General features: G+C 42.0%; 1 protein-coding gene across 8 annotated transcripts in view; it reads left to right on the top strand.

The window, feature by feature from the left end:
- LOC141259066 (allantoinase, mitochondrial-like) overlaps positions 1–13,806 on the top strand; it is a 202,745-nt gene extending 188,939 nt beyond the window's left edge. For all 8 annotated transcript variants that reach the window (XM_073674520.1, XM_073674522.1, XM_073674521.1 and 5 more), the window contains 7 exons: positions 5,935–5,983; positions 6,509–6,602; positions 7,039–7,225; positions 9,265–9,403; positions 9,498–9,670; positions 10,577–10,609; positions 12,926–13,806. In XM_073674520.1, coding sequence (XP_073530621.1) covers positions 5,935–5,983; positions 6,509–6,602; positions 7,039–7,225; positions 9,265–9,403; positions 9,498–9,670; positions 10,577–10,609; positions 12,926–13,087 — 837 coding nt within the window. In that variant the 3' untranslated portion in view covers positions 13,088–13,806. The remainder of the gene's footprint in view (positions 1–5,934; positions 5,984–6,508; positions 6,603–7,038; positions 7,226–9,264; positions 9,404–9,497; positions 9,671–10,576; positions 10,610–12,925) is intronic.
- The last annotated feature ends 8,034 nt before the right edge of the window (positions 13,807–21,840 follow it).

Below are 21,840 nucleotides of genomic sequence, written 5' to 3' on the forward strand. Positions count from 1 at the left end.
TAGAGATAGGTTTAAGACTAGGCTGAGGGTTAGGGATAAATTTAGGGCTAGGGTCATAAAATAGCTACATAAAAAAACACAAAATATAATAAAATAAACAATGTAACTTTATTTTTCCTTTTTTTTTGTCGGATTTCAGCAAAAAGCAAAAAAAATAACTAAAGGGTCAAAGGTTAAACTATAGTTATAACGGTATTTTCTTAAAACATACAGTACATATTCTTGGTGGATAAGGGATTCAATACTGGACTGGTAGAAGGGATTCAGGTAGTGCTAATGGTCCACGAGTTACGGTTACGGTTTAACCTCAAAATACTTGATGTATACTTGATATATCACAGAGTTATGCATGTGGGAATTTACTACGACAGACAGATGTTACAATGTGCTACAGTGCCTACAAGTAGTATTCAACCCCCTGCAGATTTAGCTGGTTTGATAAGATGCAAATAAGTTAGAGCCTTCAAACTGCAAACGAGAGTAGGTTTTATGAACAGAAGCATAAATCTTACAAGCCAAAAAGTTATGTTGCTCAGTTGAATTTTATTAAATTTTAAACATAAAAGTGTGGGTCAATTATTATACAACCCCTATGTTTAATATTTTGTGGAATAACCCTTGTTTGCAATTACAGCTAATAATCGTCTTTTATAAGACCTGATCAGGCCGGCACAGGTCTGTGGAGTTATCTTGGCCCACTCCTCCATGCAGATCTTCTCCAAGTTATCTAGGTTCTTTGGGTGTCTCATGTGGACTTTATTCTTGAGCTCCTTCCACAAGTTTTCAATTGGGTTAAGGTCAGGAGACTGACTAGACCACTCCAACACCTTGACTTTTTCCCTCTTGAACCAGGCCTTGGTTTTCTTGTCTGTGTGCTTTGGGTCGTTGTCTTGTTGGAAGATGAAATTACGACCCATCTTAAGATCCTTGATGGAGGAGCGGAGGTTCTTGGCCAAAATCTCCAGGTAGGCCGTGCTATCCATCTTCCCATGGATGCGGACCAGATGGCCAGGCCCCTTGGCAGAGAAACAGCCCCACAGCATGATGCTGCCACCACCATGCTTGACTGTAGGGATGGTATTCTTGGGGTCGTATGCAGTGCCATCCAGTCTCCAAACGTCACGTGTGTGGTTGGCACCAAAGATCTCGATCTTGGTCTCATCAGACCATAGAACCTTGAACCAGTCTGTCTCAGAGTCCTCCAAGTGATCATGAGCAAACTGTAGACGAGCCTTGACATGACGCTTTGAAAGTAAAGGTACCTTACGGGCTCGTCTAGAACGGAGACCATTGCGGTGGAGTACGTTACTTATGGTATTGACTGAAACCAATGTCCCCACTGCCATGAGATCTTCCCGGAGCTCCTTCCTTGTTGTCCTTGGGTTAGCCTTGACTCTTCGGACAAGCCTGGCCTCGGCACGGGAGGACACTTTCAAAGGCTGTCCTGGCCGTGGAAGGCTAACAGTAGTTCCATAAGCCTTCCACTTACGGATGATGCTCCCAACAGTGGAGATAGGTAGGCCCAACTCCTTGGAAAGGGTTTTGTACCCCTTGCCAGCCTTGTGACCCTCCACGATCTTGTCTCTGATAGCCTTGGAATGCTCCTTTTGTTTTTCCCATGTTGACCATGTCTGAGTGCTGTTCACAAGTTTGGGGAGGGTCTTAAATAGTCAGAAAAGGCTGGCAAAAGAGATCTTTAATCCACACATGTGAAGCTCATTATTCTTGGTGCCTGAACTACTTCTTAATACTTTAGGGGGACCAAACAGAATTCTTGTGGTTTGAGGGGTTGAATAATAAATGACACTCTGAATTAACTTTTAACGTTTAAAAAAAAAAAAAAATTTGCTGCAGTGCATTTCCCACTTCCAGGCTGATCTACAGTACAAATGTCACAATGCCAAGTTAATTCCGCATATGTCAACCAGCTAAATCTGCAGGGGGTTGAATACTACTTGTAGGCACTGTATATATGATTTGAAAAATGCGGAATAACTAGAAACTTGAACATGGAAAAGCATAGATTTTTTTATATCTGTTTGCTGAAGAATTATATTAACATCTAAATATGTAAACATCACAGGTTGTGATCATGTGATCTTACTTACAATAAAATAAAGATAAGAATGAAGAGGAGGCAGACGTCACCAGCTCTACGTCATGACATAACTTATAATTAACAAACTGTCATCCATTGGGATACAGCGGGTGATCTCCCAGTCAGCTTTCCTCCCAATAAGAGCTTTTCTAAGGAATATCTTATCATGATGAATCCCTATATCTTCATCTTAGATTCTGATTAAACATCTCAGCTGAATGATCTATAGGGACCTCCACTACTTTTGCCAGAATGTTAAAGGGAATCTATCACCAGGTTTTTGCTACCCTATCTCAGAGCAGAAACCCTGATTCCAGCGATGTGTCACTTACTGGGCTGCTTGTTGTCATTTTGATAAAATCACTGTTTTATCTGATCAGGATTTAGATGAATACTGAGCTCTGTATAACCCTTCTCACACCACTGATTAGCAGCTTTCTGTGTACACTGTGCATAGGCAGAAAGCTGCCAATCATTGTTGGGGGTGTGGTTATACAGAGCTCATGAATATGGATGACTACCTGGCAGAAGGCTTACTAATGATAATACCCTGCTCTTAAAATAGTGATTTTATCAAAACTACACTAAGCAGCTCAGTAAGTGACACATCTCTGGAATCAGGGTCTCTGTCTCTACATTATGCTGCTCTCAGATTAGGTGGTAAAAATCTGGTGACAGATTCCCTTTAACAACTTTAGACCAGAATCTTTGAATCTCAGAACAATCCCATACATATAGGATACTAAAAATAGTCATGAGGATCATGGCATCTGTGACAGCAATCATGCTGCAATCCACCCATTGTATACAGCCTGGAAGGAGTTAAATACTTATGTACAATGTACAGTTGAATGATTGTAATATTTGCTGCTTGGGAGACCCTTGTATGGGACAGTTTTGCACGGATGCCACACGTACCCATTATAATCTATGGGTCTATTCACATGTCCGTGTTTTTTCATGGACTGTGCAAAACTCACAGAGACTTTTTATTTTTACAGCACTGTATGAATAATACCCATTCATATATATTAAAGCCTTATTCTCCCTTCTTTTGAAGTCCACTCTGTCCGCATCTACTCTCCCTCCAAGTGGCTGTCATATACCGACCTCCAGGCCCGGTCACTGCCTTTATTGACCAATTCTCCACCTGGCTTCTTTACTTTCTCTCTGCTGACATTCCCACAATCATCATGGGCGATTTCAACATCCCCACTGACACTCGCCAGTCACCAGCATCCAAACTCCTTTCGCTTACTTCATCCTTTGGACTTACTCAGTGGTCCTCCTCAGCCACCCACACTGACGAACACACACTAGACCTTATCTTCACCCGACTCTGCTTCCTATCTAACCTCACTACCTCCCCCTACCCCTATCTGACCACCATCTACTCACATTCTCATCCCTGTCCTCCCCACCTGTCACCCATGTCAGGCAACTAGCACATCCCCGCAGAAACCTTGCACATCTAGACACTCACACATTCTCTGACTCTGTTCTACCACTGAGATCCATATCCTCACTCCATGACAGAGACAGCGCCACCGCTTTCTACAATGCCACTCTCGCATCAGCTATTGACTCGGTCGCCCCTCTTGTGCATGGCAGAGCGCGACAAGTCAACAGGCAACCCTGGCACAACAACCTCACTAAGCAGCTTCGACAAGCGTCCAGGGTTGCAGAGCGGCGTTGGAAGAAAACACATACGCAAGATGACTTCACTGCATTCAAACAAGCAACATTTGCATTCAAATCAGCACTCACCTCTGCTAAACAGGCCTACTTCACAACCCTCATATCCTCCCTATCCTACAACCCCAAACCGCTCTTCAACACTTTTAACTCTCTCCTCCGCCCTCCACTGCCCCCTCCGACCTCCGTCATCTCTGCTGAGGAGTTTGCCACACACCTCAAAAACAAGATTCACCAAATACGGCAAGTCTTTACTGTCCGACCACCACAACGCCTTTGTTTTCCACAGCATTTCCCTACCCCCATAACCTCCCTTCCCAACATCACGGAAAAAGACCTTACTCGTCTCGTCTCCAAATCACACCTCACCACATGTGCACTCGACCCCATCCCATCCCACCTCCTCCCCAACCTCACCCCCACACTCATCCCATCCCTAACCCATCTCTTCAACCTATCACTATCTTCTGGTACTTTCCCCGCTGCCTTCAAACATGCCACAATCACGCCCATCCTCAAAAAGCCATCCCTCGACCCAACCGCCTTGTCCAGCTATCGCCCCATATCACTGCTCCCACTTGCCTCCAAACTTCTTTAGCAACACGTTCACGCTGAACTTTCCTCCCACTTTTCATCTAACTCTCTCTTCGACAACCGACAATCTGGCTTCCGCCCCCACCATTCCACCGAAACTGCCCTTACCAAAATCACCAATGACTTACTTACAGCCAAAGCTAACAGACAATTCTCTGTACTCCTTCTTCTTGACCTGTCCTCTGCTTTCGATACAGTTGACCATTGCCTCCTACTACAGATCCTCTCTTCCTTTGGCGTCAAAGACCTCGCCCTATCCCGGATCTCCTCATACCTTTCAAACCGCACATTTAGCGTCTCCCACTCCCACACTATCTCCTCACCCCGCCCCCTCCCTGTTGGAGTCCCTCAAGGCTCTGTCCTAGGACCCCTACTCTTCTCAATCTACACCCTTGGCCTGGGACAGCTCATAAAATCCCATGGCTTCCAGTACCATCTGTACGCTGATGACATCCAAATCTACCTCTCTGGCCCAGATGTCACCTCTCTGCTGTCCAGAATCCCAGCATGTCTAGCAGCCATATCCTCCTTCTTCTCCTCCCGCTACCTCAAGCTCTATGTGGACAAAACTGAACTCATTTCTTTCCCCCATCTCGCATATATTTCCCACCTGGTGTCTCTATCACAATAAATTACATTACTCTCTCCCCTGCACCGACAATCCACTGCCTCGGAGTAACCCTTGACTCTGCCCTGTCCTTCAAACCCCACATCCAAGCTCTCGCCACCTCCTGTCGCCTCCAGCTCAAAAATATTTCCAGAATTCGTCCTTTCCTCAACCCTCAATCTACTAAACTGCTTGTGCATGCCCTCATCATCTCCCGCCTCGACTATTGCAACATTCTCCTCTGTGGCCTACCTGCTACCACTCTCGCACCCCTCCAGTCCATCCTCAACTCTGCTGCACGACTCGTTCATCTCTCACCTCGCTACTCCTCTGCTACCCCCCTTTGCAAATCCCTTCATTGGCTCCCATTCCCCCAGCGTATCCAGTTCAAACTACTAACACTGACCTACAAAGCCATCCACAACCTCTCTCCTCCGTACATCTCTGAACTAATCTCCCGATATATTCCTTCACGTAACCTCTGTTCCTCCCAAGACTTCCTTCTCTTCTTCACACTTATTCGTTCCTCACGCAATCGCCTCCAAGATTTCTCCTGAATATCCCCCGTCCTATGGAATTCTGTGCCTCAACAAATCCTATTATCCACCACACCTGGATCCTTCAGACGGAATCTGAAAACCCATCTCTTCAAACATGCTTAGAGCCTGCCATGACCTTGCTTGCTGCCACCTCAACCAACAACACCGGAACTTCTGCAATCCCTCAACCTACTGTCTCTGCCCCTTTCCTGTAGAATGTAAGCCCGCAAGGGCAGGGTCCTCTTCCCTCCGTACCGTTCCATCAATGTTAGTTTGTTTACTGTAAGTGATATCTGTATTTGGTATGTAACCCCTTCTTATGTACAGCGCCATGGAATCAATGGCGCTATATAAATTATTAATAATAATAATAATTATGAATAAATCTTTTGCTTTTAAAGTTTCATGCTGAACTTGAAGATACAAGAAGTGTGCCGCCAATCACTGGAGGTAAGGAGCTATCATTAATATACAATAAAAAGATAAATAAAAAATATACCGAAAAGTAATACATTTTTGTTTTTAGCATGTCGCTTTTTTTTTAAATGCAGCATGCTCTGGGTGTGGCCTTTTTTTTACATAGGCATCTCTATTAAAGTCACTAAAAGTGCACCTTATGTTTTCTGCGGTTTATTTAAAAATAATAAAAAAAAATCCACTAATAAACAAAAGTTATAGTAAAAAAAGAAAAAAAAGCAACTATTCTGTCTTGCAAAAGTTGCAGGAAGGTATCTGAGTCATGAAATAAAGCAAAACCCTTATGTTAATACAGTGGCATGTAAAAGTTTGGGCACCCCTACTCAAAATTACTGTAATTGTGAACAGTTAAGCAAGTTGAAGATGAAATGATCTCTAAAAGGCCTAAAGTTAAAGATAACACATTTCCTTTGTATTTTAGGCAAAAAAATATTTTTTTTTTTTCATTTTTGCATTTTAAAAATTACATTGTATGTTCTACGTGTTGATGTTTTTTAGATCCTACACAGTATGAAACATTTCTGAACTCCCGTTTAGATCACATGGAAGTTTCTGCGGTTGAGATGGTGGCTGATCTTTGTCTACAGTACAAGTTAGTATTTGGTAAATACGTTAAAAAAAATATATATATATATATATATATATATATATATATATATATATATATATATATATATATATATATATATATATATATATCATATTTGTTGTTTTTCAAACTCCCCATAGGAAACAAAGATGGTAAAGCATTTTCCCCTAAAAAATGCGCATTGTAAACTTTTAATTGTCCTTGTAATCAAGTTGTTAAAGTTCTGTTCAGATGTTTCTTACTTTGTTGACAGCACTGACTTTTCAGATTTAGCTGCAAAACACTAAAGAATAAAGTTCCAGAATTGTTAAATTAGGGGGTAAATAAGTACTAACTCACACAGACAAGTAAGAAGAGGGCAACTGCTCTATATAAATTAAAGTGATACTTTGCTTGATGTTTTTAAATAAATAACAAAACCTTACAATTCTTTACCCAGAGTCCGCTGTCACATTGTACACCTCTCATCAGCACGATCACTCCCCATTATCAGGAAGGCAAAAAAAGCAGGGGCACCTATCACAGTAGAGACCACTCACCATTATCTGACCCTCAGTGCTGAAAACATACCGCCAGGAGCTACATACTATAAGTGCTGCCCGCCTGTGAGAGGACACAGCAATAAGGTATGCTTATTCTTCCTGAGACATCATTAGTCAACTGATATAGATATCATTTTCCTATTATAAATAAAAATTGGTCCAGTCTTGGTTCACCGCTAGTGTCACTTGGCAGTCAACCTATTTTATAATGTGCATATAGCCTCTGTAGAGATGAAGAGGACAGGAATTGTAGTGCCACCTACTAGATATAGCAATACTAAAAATCAATATCAGCTCTTTTCAGTGCACACAAGTTGTGTTTTTTCTGCACGTTTTCTGCATCAAATCTGCACCAAATCTGCTGATAACTTTTCTCTGGCAGGAGATTAGCTGCGTCAAATACGCGCGTATTTGCTGCGTATTTTGGTGCGTATTTTTGACCACTCATTACTTCCTATGGGTGAAAAATGCAGCAAAATACGCGAAAAATTATGTGACAAAATACGGAACAAAATATACAGCAAACAAAAAAGCAACATGTGGGAACAGTGAATTGTGGTTTCTCATACACTTTGCTGGTACTGCCAGACGCAGCTGAAAATTTACATAAAAATCTGCTGCAAATACGCAGCAAAACACAACGTGTGTGCACTTACATTAGAGGACCTTAACCAAATTTTTCATGTTGAACTGGACACACAATGTAATAGTGGCTGCAGAGCTTAAATAAAACCTGCACCTCAATACTTTAAAGCTGGTTTCTTAGTATGTGAGCTGTATTTACAAGCTGCTCTGATCTCCTGGTCTAACCTCCTACATGATTAGAAAGTGCTATGAGAGGAGGAGAGCTGCTAGACGGGTTTGTAATGTGACACAGCTAACCTCAGTTGTGCTGACTCTCAGGCTGCGTGCCCACTATGCATTTTGAAAAATATGCAGCATGTTCATTAATTTTGTGGGCACGCAGCGTAATTGCCGCCATTGACTTGAATTGAATCGCATAATATCCGTATGAGCACATGTGCACAAGCGGATATTATGCAATTCTATGTGCAGATGGTACCCGGGTCTGGAGAAGGGGAGACTCTCATCCAGACTCGGGTACCATAGAACCTGTTAAAAAAGACCGCTGACCTGTCACATGACTCAATAACGTCATGGCAGGTCTTTTCACACCACCTCGAGCCATACAACAGACCGGACGTAGCGGAGAAAACACCGGGGGCCATCGGAAGGTAAGTATAATCTTTATTTTTTACCATTCTTATTCTTTTTTTTAACTATTACTTGGTCACACTATATAAATTCATGCCGGTTGCATGGATTTATATAGTGTAACCAAGTTGTCAAGCACTTTTCCAAGTGATGCTAAAATCGCTTGGAAAGCGCTTGATAACCCGCATGCAGAAATGCATGCAAAAACACTTGACAAATGCTTCTACCTGGCAGGAAAAACGCATGTAAAATCCGAATGCCTTTTTCCTGCCAGGGAGAAGCGGAAAAAATATGCAGCATTTCTGCATCATGGGCACTTAGCCTTACTCCCACACTGTCTGCCAGGACCTTATCTGAAAGGTGTTTGTCATTTCTGCTCAACACAAGCACTTTCTAATCATGCAGAAGGTTAGACCAGGAGATCAGAGCTGTATCATTACATCACAGACAGAGAATCTTGCTCTAAGCTATGGTGCAGGCATGTTCTTCTTTCTCCTGAGTGTTGCTACCTGCTATTGGGTAATGTAGGAAGAAGTACACACCTCCAGTGAAAATTCTCTGTAAACCCCCACTTAGACTTAACAAAAATTAACTTATTAGGTGCCAAATGCTTTAATTGCTAATATCTCCGCCACAAAGAGGCAAAATAACAAAAAAAAAAAAAAAAAAAGAAAATGTATTTTTCTGCTCTGCAGCCACTATTACAATGTGTGTCCAGTTCAACGTGAAAAAAAGACTTTTGGTGAAAGGTCTTCTTTAAGAAGCTTTGCCACATGACAAGATATGGCATTAAAATTTAGTAAGTATGTATAAATAGTATGTCCTCTCAGTGTTTTGGTTTCATATTGTCAATAATTTGCTTGTGCTGGCAAACAATAACTATATGGAATTCCTAACCTTACCACTAGGAGGCACTATGGAATGCACTTCTGCAGGGCAACATAGACATGGTGGTGTCTGATCACTCACCATGCACACCAGACCTCAAGCACCTACATGATGGAGATTTCCTGAAGGCCTGGGGAGGAATTTCGTCTCTACAGCTAGGTAAGAAGATAGGCTATGGTGTTTTTTTTTTAAAGAATACCCCACAGGTAAGGACAATTGCTTCACTTTTTTTACTTCACTGTGATGTGTATAGGGCTGTCTCTTTTTTGGACTTCTGCAAGAATCCGGGGGTTTTCATTGCCAGACGTGTCTCGTATATTGAGCAGCAACCCAGCCAAATTATGCAGCCTGGAAGATCGCAAGGGAACCATTAAAATAGGCTGCGATGCTGACCTGGTCATTTGGGATCCTGATAGTAAATTTCAGGTAAGTAAAATAGTGGGTACTAAAGACATTGTTGCACCTTCTGTATATGCCGCAGTAATATGTAGGCAATTAGGACATGCAAAACACTGTATAAACACCTATTCCCCATCTACGGATTATTTAATATGAATACATAAAGCAACTAGATGGAAAGATCAGCGACGCCACTAAGCTTTATTACATATACAGTGAACTATTTTTTTTTTTTATTAATAATTAGATTTTTATTATTTAGCCCTATTAGAAGCTTACATTTATCTCAAGTATATACGTAGTCCCCATGTGCCCCCTGGAGAAATTATCCTGTCCCCTTCGTTATTACGTGTTGACAACCTGCAAAGGACTCTATAGACACTAAGGCTGTGTGCCCACTATGCATTTTTCAAGTGTTTTTGCTGCGGAATTTCCGCAGCGTAAACGCTTGCAAAACGCTTGGTAATCCGTGCCCCATGATCCCCAATGAAAATCTTCATGTTCTGTGCCCATGCTGCGGAATTTTCCGCAACGGATTTTCCTTGCGGAAAAATCCGCAGCATGTTCATTTTTTTTGCGTTTCTGCCTGCGGATTTGAGGTCCCAATGCATTTGAAAGACGCAAGTCAAATCTGCATGTAAAAACGCTGCAAAAACGCTTGTAAAATCTGCAAGCGTTTTTGACTGCCAAGAACATGCAGAAATTTTCTGCTTCATTTCTGCATCGTGCATACCCTAACATTAGAAACAAGGGTGGAGGACTCATGGAAAGAGATGGGAACAGCAAACTTCTGTCCTGGTTGGGAGCACCCAACACTATAATCAGGGGCCCTCCCGTTCTTCCAATGGGGCTCACTTGGCTCTTTACCAATGCCCTGATCTATCTATCTGCATGTACAGTGTCTTATTATTGTAAATCTTGGTTGTTTTCTAGGTGCAAGAGAAGAATATTCATCATAAAAACAAGGTATTAATGGTTATGTATGACGTATGTTAGTCTCTACCCTAAATTGTCATCTAACAGATTCCTAAAATATGCTCTGTGTTGTAGTAAGGCCTCATTCAGGTCTCCGTTTTTTAATGCATACAAGAAAAAAAATGTCATTTTTCATCTTTGAGTTTTCCACATATAAAAATAAATAAATTCAAAGCTTCTGCTACCTATTATACAGTAAAAAACAAACAGCATCCAAGTGCTATAAAGTCCATCTTTATTATGGACCCATTCATTTGAATTTGAAATTTGATCCACAAATTAGATCAAAGACTTGTCTCCATTTTTGTTGTGGAGACGATCAGTCCACCAAAAAAAAATATGGATATGTGAACAGCCCAATAGACTATGATGTGAACGTGTTCTGCTCATGAAAAACAGAGAACATGTACATGAGAAATGGGCGTCTGAGTGAGGCCGTAGAGAGGATGATTTACTGGCGTGGACGGGGTTGTTTGATTTAGGTGGGCTCTTTAGGGAATATTATTACAGTTTTTGCGTTCCAACCCAATTGAAAACAAGGACCTTGGGTTACAAGGCTATTTAAACAAAATGAACAGCCCAAAAAGGGGAGCCATGCCCATGTTTATACAAAGTACAAAAAAAAATTGAGCCATGGCATATATTGGTAATACATGGCTGTACATTCACACGGTAGCCATTAAATCTATACCAGTACATGCTCTGGCCCAAATTTTTTGGGCTTTGGTTTAGTTTTTTGTACTTTGTACAAACTGGTGCGTGGCTCCCCTTTTTTGGGGGCTGTTCACTTTGTTTATATAGTTTTCCTCTGGCAGGTGTCTGAACAGTAAGGAACCAGGTCCTACTTTGCCATTATATATTGTTATGTCTGCTGACACATAGTGAGGTGAATTACAAGAGTTACGGTAGGTACCGTCCTGATTGGGTACACCTTGTCGTGGTGGTATGGCCTTTACTTTTTTTTTATTAAAACAATTTTAACGAAGTACCCTATGTTAATTATATCAAGAATTACTATATATTTACTTGCATACTACAGGGTATTTGCTCAATTTCTTTTTATCCTAGGTTCTGCTTGTTAAATGGCCACAGTGTGAATGCACACCTATGCATTGCACTCATACCAACATGTGCTCTGGCTCAAATTTTTTTTTGTTTTGCTGTAATATTGTGGGAAACATGCGTTGTGGCTATGTTGTGATGCTTCAATAGGTCAACAGAAAATTAACTCCTTCACGACCTTTGACGTAAGTTTACGTCATAGTCGGGAAGGGGTTTACGACCTATGATGTAACTTATGTAATGGCAATAGCAGCCGGGAGCTCAGCATACGTAATTGCCGAGCCCTGGCTGTCACTGCCAGGATCGGTGTCTGCACTGCCTCGAGCCATTTAACCCCCTAAATGCCACGATAAAAAAAAATAATTCTGCATTGCTGGTTTTTGTTAATTTTGCCTCCTAAAAATTAGAATTGAAAGCGATCAATAAACATTATGTGCCCGAAAATTGTACTAAAAAGGGTCAACTTGTCCCGCAAAAAACAAGCCATGACATGACTATGTCGAAATATAGAAAAATTATAGCTCTCAGTATATGGCGATGCAAAACGTTTTTTTTTTAGTGTGTGACAGCGGCCAAACATAAAAACCCAATATAAATCTGGTTTCGCTGTAATCGCACCGACCCAGAGAATAGAGTCGTCTAATCTCCTATACCGCACGAGGAACAGCGTAAAAATAAATAAAACAAATTGTTCACCTACTGATGATTTGTTCATTCTGCCTCCCAAAGATCGCAGTAAGGCTCGGCTCACATTTATCCTGCGCTGAGCGCTTACACTGGGGTTTTCGTGTAAATCTCTGAAATACGTGATTCAGACAGAACCCATGACGGAAAATTCTGTAAAGCAATGTGGAATATGATGGCGCTATATAAGTAAGCATAATAAAAAACTAAATATAACTAAGGCCGGGTTCACGATCTGTAAACAGACTATAATGCCCAGACTGACTGCGGGTCTCCTGAACTGAACTTACCGCCTTATAGACACTAGGTATTGTGGTCTGTATACGGATCATGAAATACACTTTTATGAACTTGGCCCGAAGGTGGAATGGGACTTGAATGGGACTGTACATGGTCACTTAAATGCAATGACTGGAGTTAGAGCAATAGAAGTAAATTGCACCCAGAGAAGAGACCTGAGCAGGCACATCCATTATGGTTCCATTGTCCTAGCCCTGTGATTTTTGTAGTCTTAGTGGTCATAGGTTTGTCCAACTCTTATACTGCTTCTGTGTTTTTCAGCTCACACCTTACCTGGGATTCCTACTTTGGGGACAAGTTGTGGCGACTGTTATCCAGGGCACTCTGGTCTATCACAAAGGCAAACATGTCCCCCAACCTACAGGACAGCTGATTCTCATTCACACCGTGGACCCGCCAGAATCTAGTTCGCCATATTACTAAATGAACCACATATACACTTGTGACCAGTTTATTATAAATTGTTGGATCAATTATTGCCTGTCCATCTACCTTGTAGTACCCCCAATTACACTATACATTGAGATGCCGACTTCAGAATATCTGTCATATGTTAACATTTGTTGACTCCAGCATCTAACAGTCATTTACCAGCATGAACATTTCGCTCGGTCTGTGATTTCTATCTCCCGGACAAAAGTTGGAAAATTTCAAAGGTGTTTTCCAGGTCCACAATACTGATGGCTCATTTTTAGGATAGGCTATCAATCTCTGATCAGTGAATGTTCAACTCTTGGCACCCCCACTGATCAGCTGTTACCGTCACCGGCCGAAAGCTTTTGGATGTTGCCAGAACACAGCAGCTCTGTAAAAACTATAGTAGTCAGCTGAGTACTACAGATCCACCCCCTAGTACCCGGCCACGGCTGCTATAGAAATGACAGAACTTTGGATGGTGCTGGTAACAGCTGATTGACGCTTTTATCTTTTTATACTTTCCAGTGATTTGACCTTAGTGATATCAACAAAGTAACCACTTTACCAAAAATGAATTATTGATCATAATAAATTGTCCACCAAGCGGAATCTTGAACCTTATTGTTATCATAAACCTCTAATGGCAATACAATGTTATCAGTTTTCTACATTATTACACAGAAATCCAAAATATATTAAAAGAATTGTTCTAATTTCCACTGTAATCTACAAATGAGTGAATTTCTTTACTACTGATTTACTAAACTAACTCTTAAGATATCCAAATTCTTCACTGGATACTTTTAATTCGCGAAACCAGTCTCGAATCTCTGTCCTCCTGAATAAGGGAATATGTACTAATCAGGATTGAATTATGACCTTGTAAAACAGAGTTGCATCTTGTGTAATCTCTGTCCTCACCAGAGGAAGCAACCACTTTGTCGTTCTCTTTCTTATCCTATTGAAAACTATACAAATTTGTGCTCAGAAGTGGACATAATATGAACGGCAGTTACAATATTGGGTAAAAAATGATCAAGAGCTCCTAGTTCCTGATGCTGACTGTCATTAGTAAGGTTCAGTGTAGTGTGGTCTTCAATGTGAGCAGAGCCCCTGCCCCATGAGCACTGGGGGTACAGTATTGTAGAGATACAAATTACAGATGAAGAAGCAATCATTGCTCGTCTTAAAATGAACCAGAAAATAGAAAGCCTACCTCGTGATGGGAGTCATCATCCTCACAGATTTGTACGCCTGTTGAAGCAGCCATGACAGTATGTGACTTCTCCACATGCAGGACATCTATCAACGTGGAGCACACACGTAATAACAATGGAAAATACAACACTGAAAACTTTCACACGGCCAGCAATAAAGAAAAGCTCTAATGTTACAATGAACAGAGATGTAAAAACAATGATAGTTTAAATTGTTTTTACTTACTTTTAGCTCACAGAGATATTGACTTTTCTTGTTTTGTAGCATCAACAATTTTGACAAAAGTGACAGCAGGACATAGAGCAAAACGTGTTATCAACAATTCTAAACTAATAATTGAGTATCATTTTTTCCAGTTTCAGAGAATATAATATGAAGCTGACAATATATTTGCATGTCCTGTTATCTAATATGTCTGTAAGTAATATAATTACCGAACTACTACCTGCTCTGTGGAGTCTCAAACAGGTTGACCTGTTAATACAACATCTTTCTACACTTTTCAACATTGAAATTGCAACACCAAGAAGGAAAAGTCATGGAGTTTGGGAAATCACAGGATTGCTAGACATGTTATTGATATACAAATCATGAAAAATGGAAACAAAATTTTCAAAACATGCCCATTTGGTCTCCAGATCAATCTCCAGCTATCATTGTATCAAAGACAAACACGGGACTTAACGCTGAAGAGGATAGACCTCCGTTCCTGCCTCCAGTGCCGTTTTGCTTTGAACCATGATAGCCTTTCAGTGCGGTTGCGTAAGATCAAAGGGCATGTGGCCAACGCGGAGAAATCGCCTTCACCAGATAATATCACTCCAGTACTTCTACCTGGATTATGGTGTGGGGCAGCATAATTTACATTAACCAGACCCCTTTAGTCCTCATTCTAGATCAGGGATATCAAACTCAAACACACAGAGGGCCAAAATAAAAAACTTGGACAAAGTCGCGGGCCAACCAGTATACAGTATAATGGGCCCCACATAGTCCTTCATACAGAATAATGGCCCCACATAGTCCTCCATAGAGAATAATAGAATAATGGGCCCCACATAGTCTTCCATACAGAATAATGGGCCCCACATAGTCTTCCATACAGAATAATGGGCACCGCATAGTCCTCCATACCGTATAATGGGCCCCACATAGTCCTCCATACAGTATAATGGGCACCGCATAGTCCTCCATACCGTATAATGGGCCCCACATAGTCCTCCATACAGTATAATGGGCCCCGCATAGTCCTCCATACAGTATAATGGCCCCACATAGTCCTCCATACAATATAATGGCCCCACATAGTCTTCCATACAGAATAATGGGCCCCACATAGTTCTCCATATAGAATAATGGGCCCCACATAGTCCTCCATACAGTATAATGGGCCCCACATAGTCCTTCATACCGAATAATGGGCCCACATAGTCCTCCATACAGAATAATGGGCCCCACATAGTCCTCCATACAGTAAATGGGCCCCACATAGTCCTTCATACAGAATAATGGGCCCACATAGTCCTCCATACAGAATAATGGGCCCCACATAGTCCTCCATACAGAATAATGGGCCCACATAGTTCTCCATACAGAATAATGGGCCCCGCATAGTCCTCCATACAGAATAATGGACCCACATAGGGGTGGCTGTACTGGTGTCACGGGCCAAATATAACCACCTTGCAGGCCAGATTTGGCCTACGGGCCAGAGTTTGACATGTATGTTCTAGATACACCAACAGCTCACTGTTACATTGAGTTGGTCATGGAGCCAATTGTACGGACATTTCTCCAAAGTGTTCTAGGTGCTATTGTTAGCATTTTGCATGGCCTAAATGTGCTGCCATTGCCTGCAACATCTGCAGAATTATCTCTCATCACGCACATCTGGAATGTCATTGGTCGGCAATTGCAGGTCGAGATGCCAGCCGCGGATTTCGATGATTTACCCAAATGCATTCATCATGGCAGAACATTCCTCAGGCACCAATTAATAACCTCATTGATAGCAGCCAAGGTGTGTAAATGCTAGCTTGTTCAGATGAGCGTATTAAACATCCCTGTGCTGTCTGTATGCAAAACTGATAGCATATGGGCAGCACATGGACCAATGCAAATCAATGTGGTAGTTCACATGAACGTTTTTACACACAGACCGATGAACCATGTGCAAAACATGGCAGCATGCACTACTTTGATCCGTATTCCAGATCAGACTCGCCCATTATAAGTCAATGGGTGCATAAAAAACAGATCACATATGGGTTACCTTCCACATGTCATGCATTTTTCACAGACTCATTATAATTATTAACATGGGAAACTGTAATTGTCCTTTATTATTTATTAAATTGTTCATGCAAAAAAACGGATGCCACAAGCATGTACTAAATAGACATATGGATGGTATTCATATGTAAAAAATGGACACACCAATAACATGCAGATGACAAGATTGATGAAAAATTGGCAATTTTTGGGGGGATTTAAAACGGATAATTTTGCAAACACTCATATGAACCCGGCCTAATGGTCACAAACAGTGTAAGCGTAGTATTTGCTGATTACCAGTCAACATTGTAGGGCTGCAAATAGTTGCATATCCACCGCGAAAAAAACAAAGGGAAAAAAAATAGAAGAAATAGAAAACAAAGCGCTATGTAGGTGTAGTTTTGTCAAATGATGCATGAGAAAAAAATAATAGAATTAACACATCAATGTGTAAAGACTTACCGGAAGGAGTTTGTGCTGTTTGTGGAAGCCTGGGGCACAACTCCATGTACATCAATATGAGAATCAGATATTAATGCCTGCAGCAATGGCCATCCAATCTTGACATGAAAACCACTTCGCAATAGGGTTTCTCAAAGGATAAAACTAGAGGACATATTTTCATGACAATGCTCAGTGTTATAATCCAAGCTGAACCCAATGGATGGTATCGTGAAATATGTGATGAAGGCTCTAAATGAGAACCGAAACGCGTTGTACAGTATATCCAATAAATCAGGCTTTTATTTCACAATCCTGGACATTTTGGCTTAGCTTTGTATTATAACATTAGCGAGCATCATCACAAAAAGGTGTCCAGTTTTATGCTTTGTAAATGATAATATTGTGGCACAACCTTGGAAGCTACACAAGATTACAAACTGTCTCTAAGCTCAGTGGTTACACTGCTTGAAAGCATAGTGCTGCAGAATGACAAGAACAATCATTTTCTCGCAAACGTTAAACAGTTTTTGCAAATAACAAACACAAAGCCCAGCAGTTTTGGTAATTGTAGACTGATATCGCTGTATACCTTCCAGTATCTCAGACTAGGAACAGTTCGAGGCATGAATAATATGTTTTTTTGTAGGGGTTGGGACAATGCTTCTTGGTGTACTGTCCTTACATGTTCCTTACGTCTTCACTTCATATTTGAACTTTTGGATTTATTTACATTTCGTTGAAACTCTTCTTTCATCTATATCAGACCTCCCAAATATGTTTCATCTAGAGTTGGTGTGAATTGATTAGAGAAGCCATGCAAGTAATCTGTGGCCAACGGATGGGAACCCGCGAACAGCCTCTTTTCTGACATCCCAGCTCCTTTTTTCATTAGCAGGCCAGGCACAACATCTACATTGCGTCATGATGCTTACGTGATGCCAGCTAATGAAAAAAACAGCTGTGGATACCAGTAGGACGCGGTTCACATGGCTCCCGTCTGTCAATCAGAGATCACTGGTATGGCCGCTAGACCAGGTTTTGTGAATCAATTTGCACCATTTCTGGTTGCATATTCAATAATTCTGGTCTGCTTATAAATAAGATAGACCTTTAGGGCACCCTTTAGGCTCAAGGTGTCACGGGTTTGTCAGGTGTGACAGACAGTCGCTCTGGATTCAGATGTAGAAGGTCACTGCGCTTGGCATTGCAGACGCCTTCTTGATCCTCTAATCTGTGTAGTATTGTTATATCCTTCTTCCTTTAGGACCCAGCAGCAACCTCCACCTTCTGCTGCTGATTGACACACCCTTGCTTGGTAGTTAAAAACTCTCAGTTTCTCCAGAGAGTTGTCGGTGATAGTTCTATGTACCTCTGTGCAGGCTTGGAGCACTGTCAGTCAGCTACTTTTTTCTTTGGTGCCCTTGGAGGTCAGTTGGCGTTATCTCTCTGGTGTCTGCTCAAGCTAAGTGTATCCCCTTTGCTTGTTTACCTTGGTGCCTTTAGTTTGTAGTAGGGCCTGACTAGTGCTCACGCCATCCCTTCTCTATCTAGGGCTTAGCTCTAGGAACATTCAGGGATTAGGTTCCTGCTCGGTGATAGGTATGGAACCCATATAGGGATGATAGGGAAGTCAGGGTGATATTAGATCTGTCTAGGGGTCTCCACTTCCCCTTTCCGTAGTTGTTGGGCTCTCTTCCCACCTTCCCATCATTGTACACTTGTGCCTTCCCTCACCTTGCGTGACACAAGGGCCATGGTGTGACTGTAACCTCCATTTAACCACTGATCACTATTGTGATGTCATGACTTTTACGATGTGATATTTTCAGTGTGAAATTACTGTGCAGGCACACATGGTGAATACAGTCTGCTGTAAGCACTACTATTTGGAGAAATCAGGTTCTTCTATAGGGTACGTGTTTGAGATGTGGGTATATTCATGTCGGATGCGGCTAGTGTTAGGATGAGATCTGAATGTTGTGCTACAGCATGCGCATAACAGTAAATAGACAGAATTGTGACTCCCAAAAGGGAGATAGCTGGTCATCCCTATGCTAAAACTAATGACTTACTGTTTTATAGTTATCCCATTGAAGAACACTACAGCCACCCTCCCCCAGCCTACAATATGGAGCAATACATTTATTTAACTGGACCGTGACTGTAGATAAGGTGAACTTTAGATTTGTTGTCTGTCTAATGTATAAGATAACTTTCAGATATGCAAGTCTAAGTGTGTGATCCATTAAATAATAACTTCATCAGGACTTACTGATCCAGACACAAACAGGTGGAGTGACAGAGGTGTGAGGGGGTGAAGTAGGTCAGAGTGCAAGGTGTCCTATCATCACTAACAAAAACTAGAATAACTAAAACAGCTAAAAAACATGTGATAACAGTGCCCTGGTCATAAGTATGATATCAAAAGTATGGTGCCATGTTAGCCACCAAAGTATCATAGGCTTATTATACACATCAGAAAGCTACTGAATAAACACTTGGTCGCAATTCTCATCTCGTACATCAACATTCGGCTCAGGTGAGCGTGCAAGTTTATATCTAACGGAGAGGGGAATACACCCCTGCAAGATTCATCCTAGAATAAAGGAGCAGGTATGCTAAATACAGGGTTCAGAAAGCTTTGATCTATTGTGTGTCCAGCTGCAGAACGTGTGGCCACTAGAAGCAAATATTGCTTTGTGGCTCAGTGGTTAGTACTGTAATCTGGCAGCGCTGGGGTCGTGGGTTAAAATCCCACCAAGGACAACATCTGCAATGAGTTTGTATGTTCTCCTCGTGTTTGTGTGGGTTTTCTCCGGGTTCTCCGGTTTCCTCCCACACTCCAAAGACATACTGATAGGGAATGTAGATTGTGAGCCCCAATGGGGACAGCGATGATGATGTCTCTAAAGTGCTGCAGAATTAATGGCGTTATATAAGTGAGAAGGGCCAAACAGCAATGATGAAGAGGTTTGAAAACCTTGAAACGCGTTGATGAAATAAGCCGCATTCATGCTTCACCTTTGCGTGTGATCATACCCTTGGACTTCGGCACTGCATACTCTGAAACACCGTATCCTCAGCTATTGCTTTGTACCCTATTGGTGGACCTGCCACAGCCTTTTCACCCTCCTATAGGGGTTGTGACTGTCACAACCCCACCAGGTGAGCCCACCATTGATCTTCTACACCACTAATTTCCGGGATACGACCCTATTTTGCACTTTTTTGTCTCTCCAGTTATTTTATTTGATTAAATTAAATACTGATTACATTGTACTGAAATTATATAATATTAAGACCAAGAAGAACATTGTGATCATGTCACATTTTTCCATGGTCATCCACAGCTTGTGCATAGAGTATAAAGTATATATGCTTGGGTCATGCAATACACAAATGGGTACAGCAGCCATTTTGTCCACAAGTGTTCATGTTGGGATTGCTGTATGTGTGAGTGTAGATGTTCAATATGCATAACAACACCTTCATCTATGCAGTGTTGCCATGATAATGCAGTGATTAGTACCAACCAAAAGTGATCCAAAAAAGATAAATGGTGAACTAGTGACAGGGTCATGTCAAGCCAAAGCTCAATGATGAGCAAAAGTAAACCTTCCTCTGATCCTACAAACATTGCGGAAAAAGTTAATTCTGGCTATGATAGAAAGGTGTCAGATCATACAGCTGAGTGCATGTGTGTCATTCATCAGGCAAAAGATGGCCCCAGACTGCCCAATAAAAGTAAGGCGAGCGATTGTCATGCAATGTGAGGGAAGGAATAAGTGTACAAAGACGGGAAGAGCGGAAGGGAGCCCAACAACTAGAAAAAGGGGGAGTGGAGACCTCTACGCAGATCTAATATCACCCTGCCTACCCTATCATCCCTATATAGGTTCTGCACCTATCGCTGAGCAGGAACCTAAGCCCTGACTGTCCCTAGAGCTAGGCCATAGATAGGGAAAGGACAGGGTGCGCGCTAGTCAGGCCCCACTATAAACTAAAGACAACAAAGTAAACAAACAAAGGGGCTGTAACATACCTGGCGGCGTCCTTGCATAGTGGTCCATCTCCCACTGTGCAAGAGCGAGCACTTGATCTCCAGTCCAGTCTGCTAGCCTGGCTTCCCTCCATGCTGTCTGCTTGCCTCTGTTTCTGCTGCTTAAGGGCGGCGCCCGATCACTGCTGGCTTCTTGTAGCTGCTGCAGGCACACCCCTTGTGCGTCCTCAGCCTATTGCTGTCTGTCACCTGGTATTTAACCCAGCTCCTCCCTGGAATCCATGCCTGAGCAATGTGTTCTGTCAGTTGGCTTCCAGTCACTGATGTGCCAGGTCCTGTCTATGCTTCCTGCCTTGTGGTATCAGTTCCCGTGTCTGAACTGTGTCCTGTCTGAACTATCTTCTAGCCTGTTGTCTTCTGCCTATCCTGGAGGCTGTATTTCCAGGCCAGTGTGAACACGCTCCTAGCCTGTTCTTTCTGCCTTCTAGGGGCCGCATACCTAGACCCGTTCCTGTATCTTGCCTGTTCCTGTCTTAACACGCTCCTAGCCTTTTCGTTCCGCCTTCTAGGGGCCGCATACCTAGACCCGCTCCTGTATCTTGCTGCTGTGTCTGTTCTTGTCTGAATACTCTCCTAGCCTGTTACCTGTTTTTCTCTATGTCCGTACCTTCCCTTTTCCTGCAGAATCTTATCCCGCACCTAACTCCTACTCGTTGTCCCTGTACTCCCGTTTGTGAGTTTAGAGTCGCTACTTCATTGCAAGTATCCTGTGTGTACCTGGTTCTGCCTTTCCCTTCCAGTCTGTTCCGTGTGAACAGAGCCC

This window comes from Phyllobates terribilis, unplaced genomic scaffold (genome assembly GCF_046119375.1).
Source record: "Phyllobates terribilis strain yellow unplaced genomic scaffold, ASM4611937v1 Scaffold_3__8_contigs__length_932513732, whole genome shotgun sequence".
In the NCBI taxonomy this organism is placed as follows: Eukaryota; Metazoa; Chordata; class Amphibia; order Anura; family Dendrobatidae; genus Phyllobates; species Phyllobates terribilis.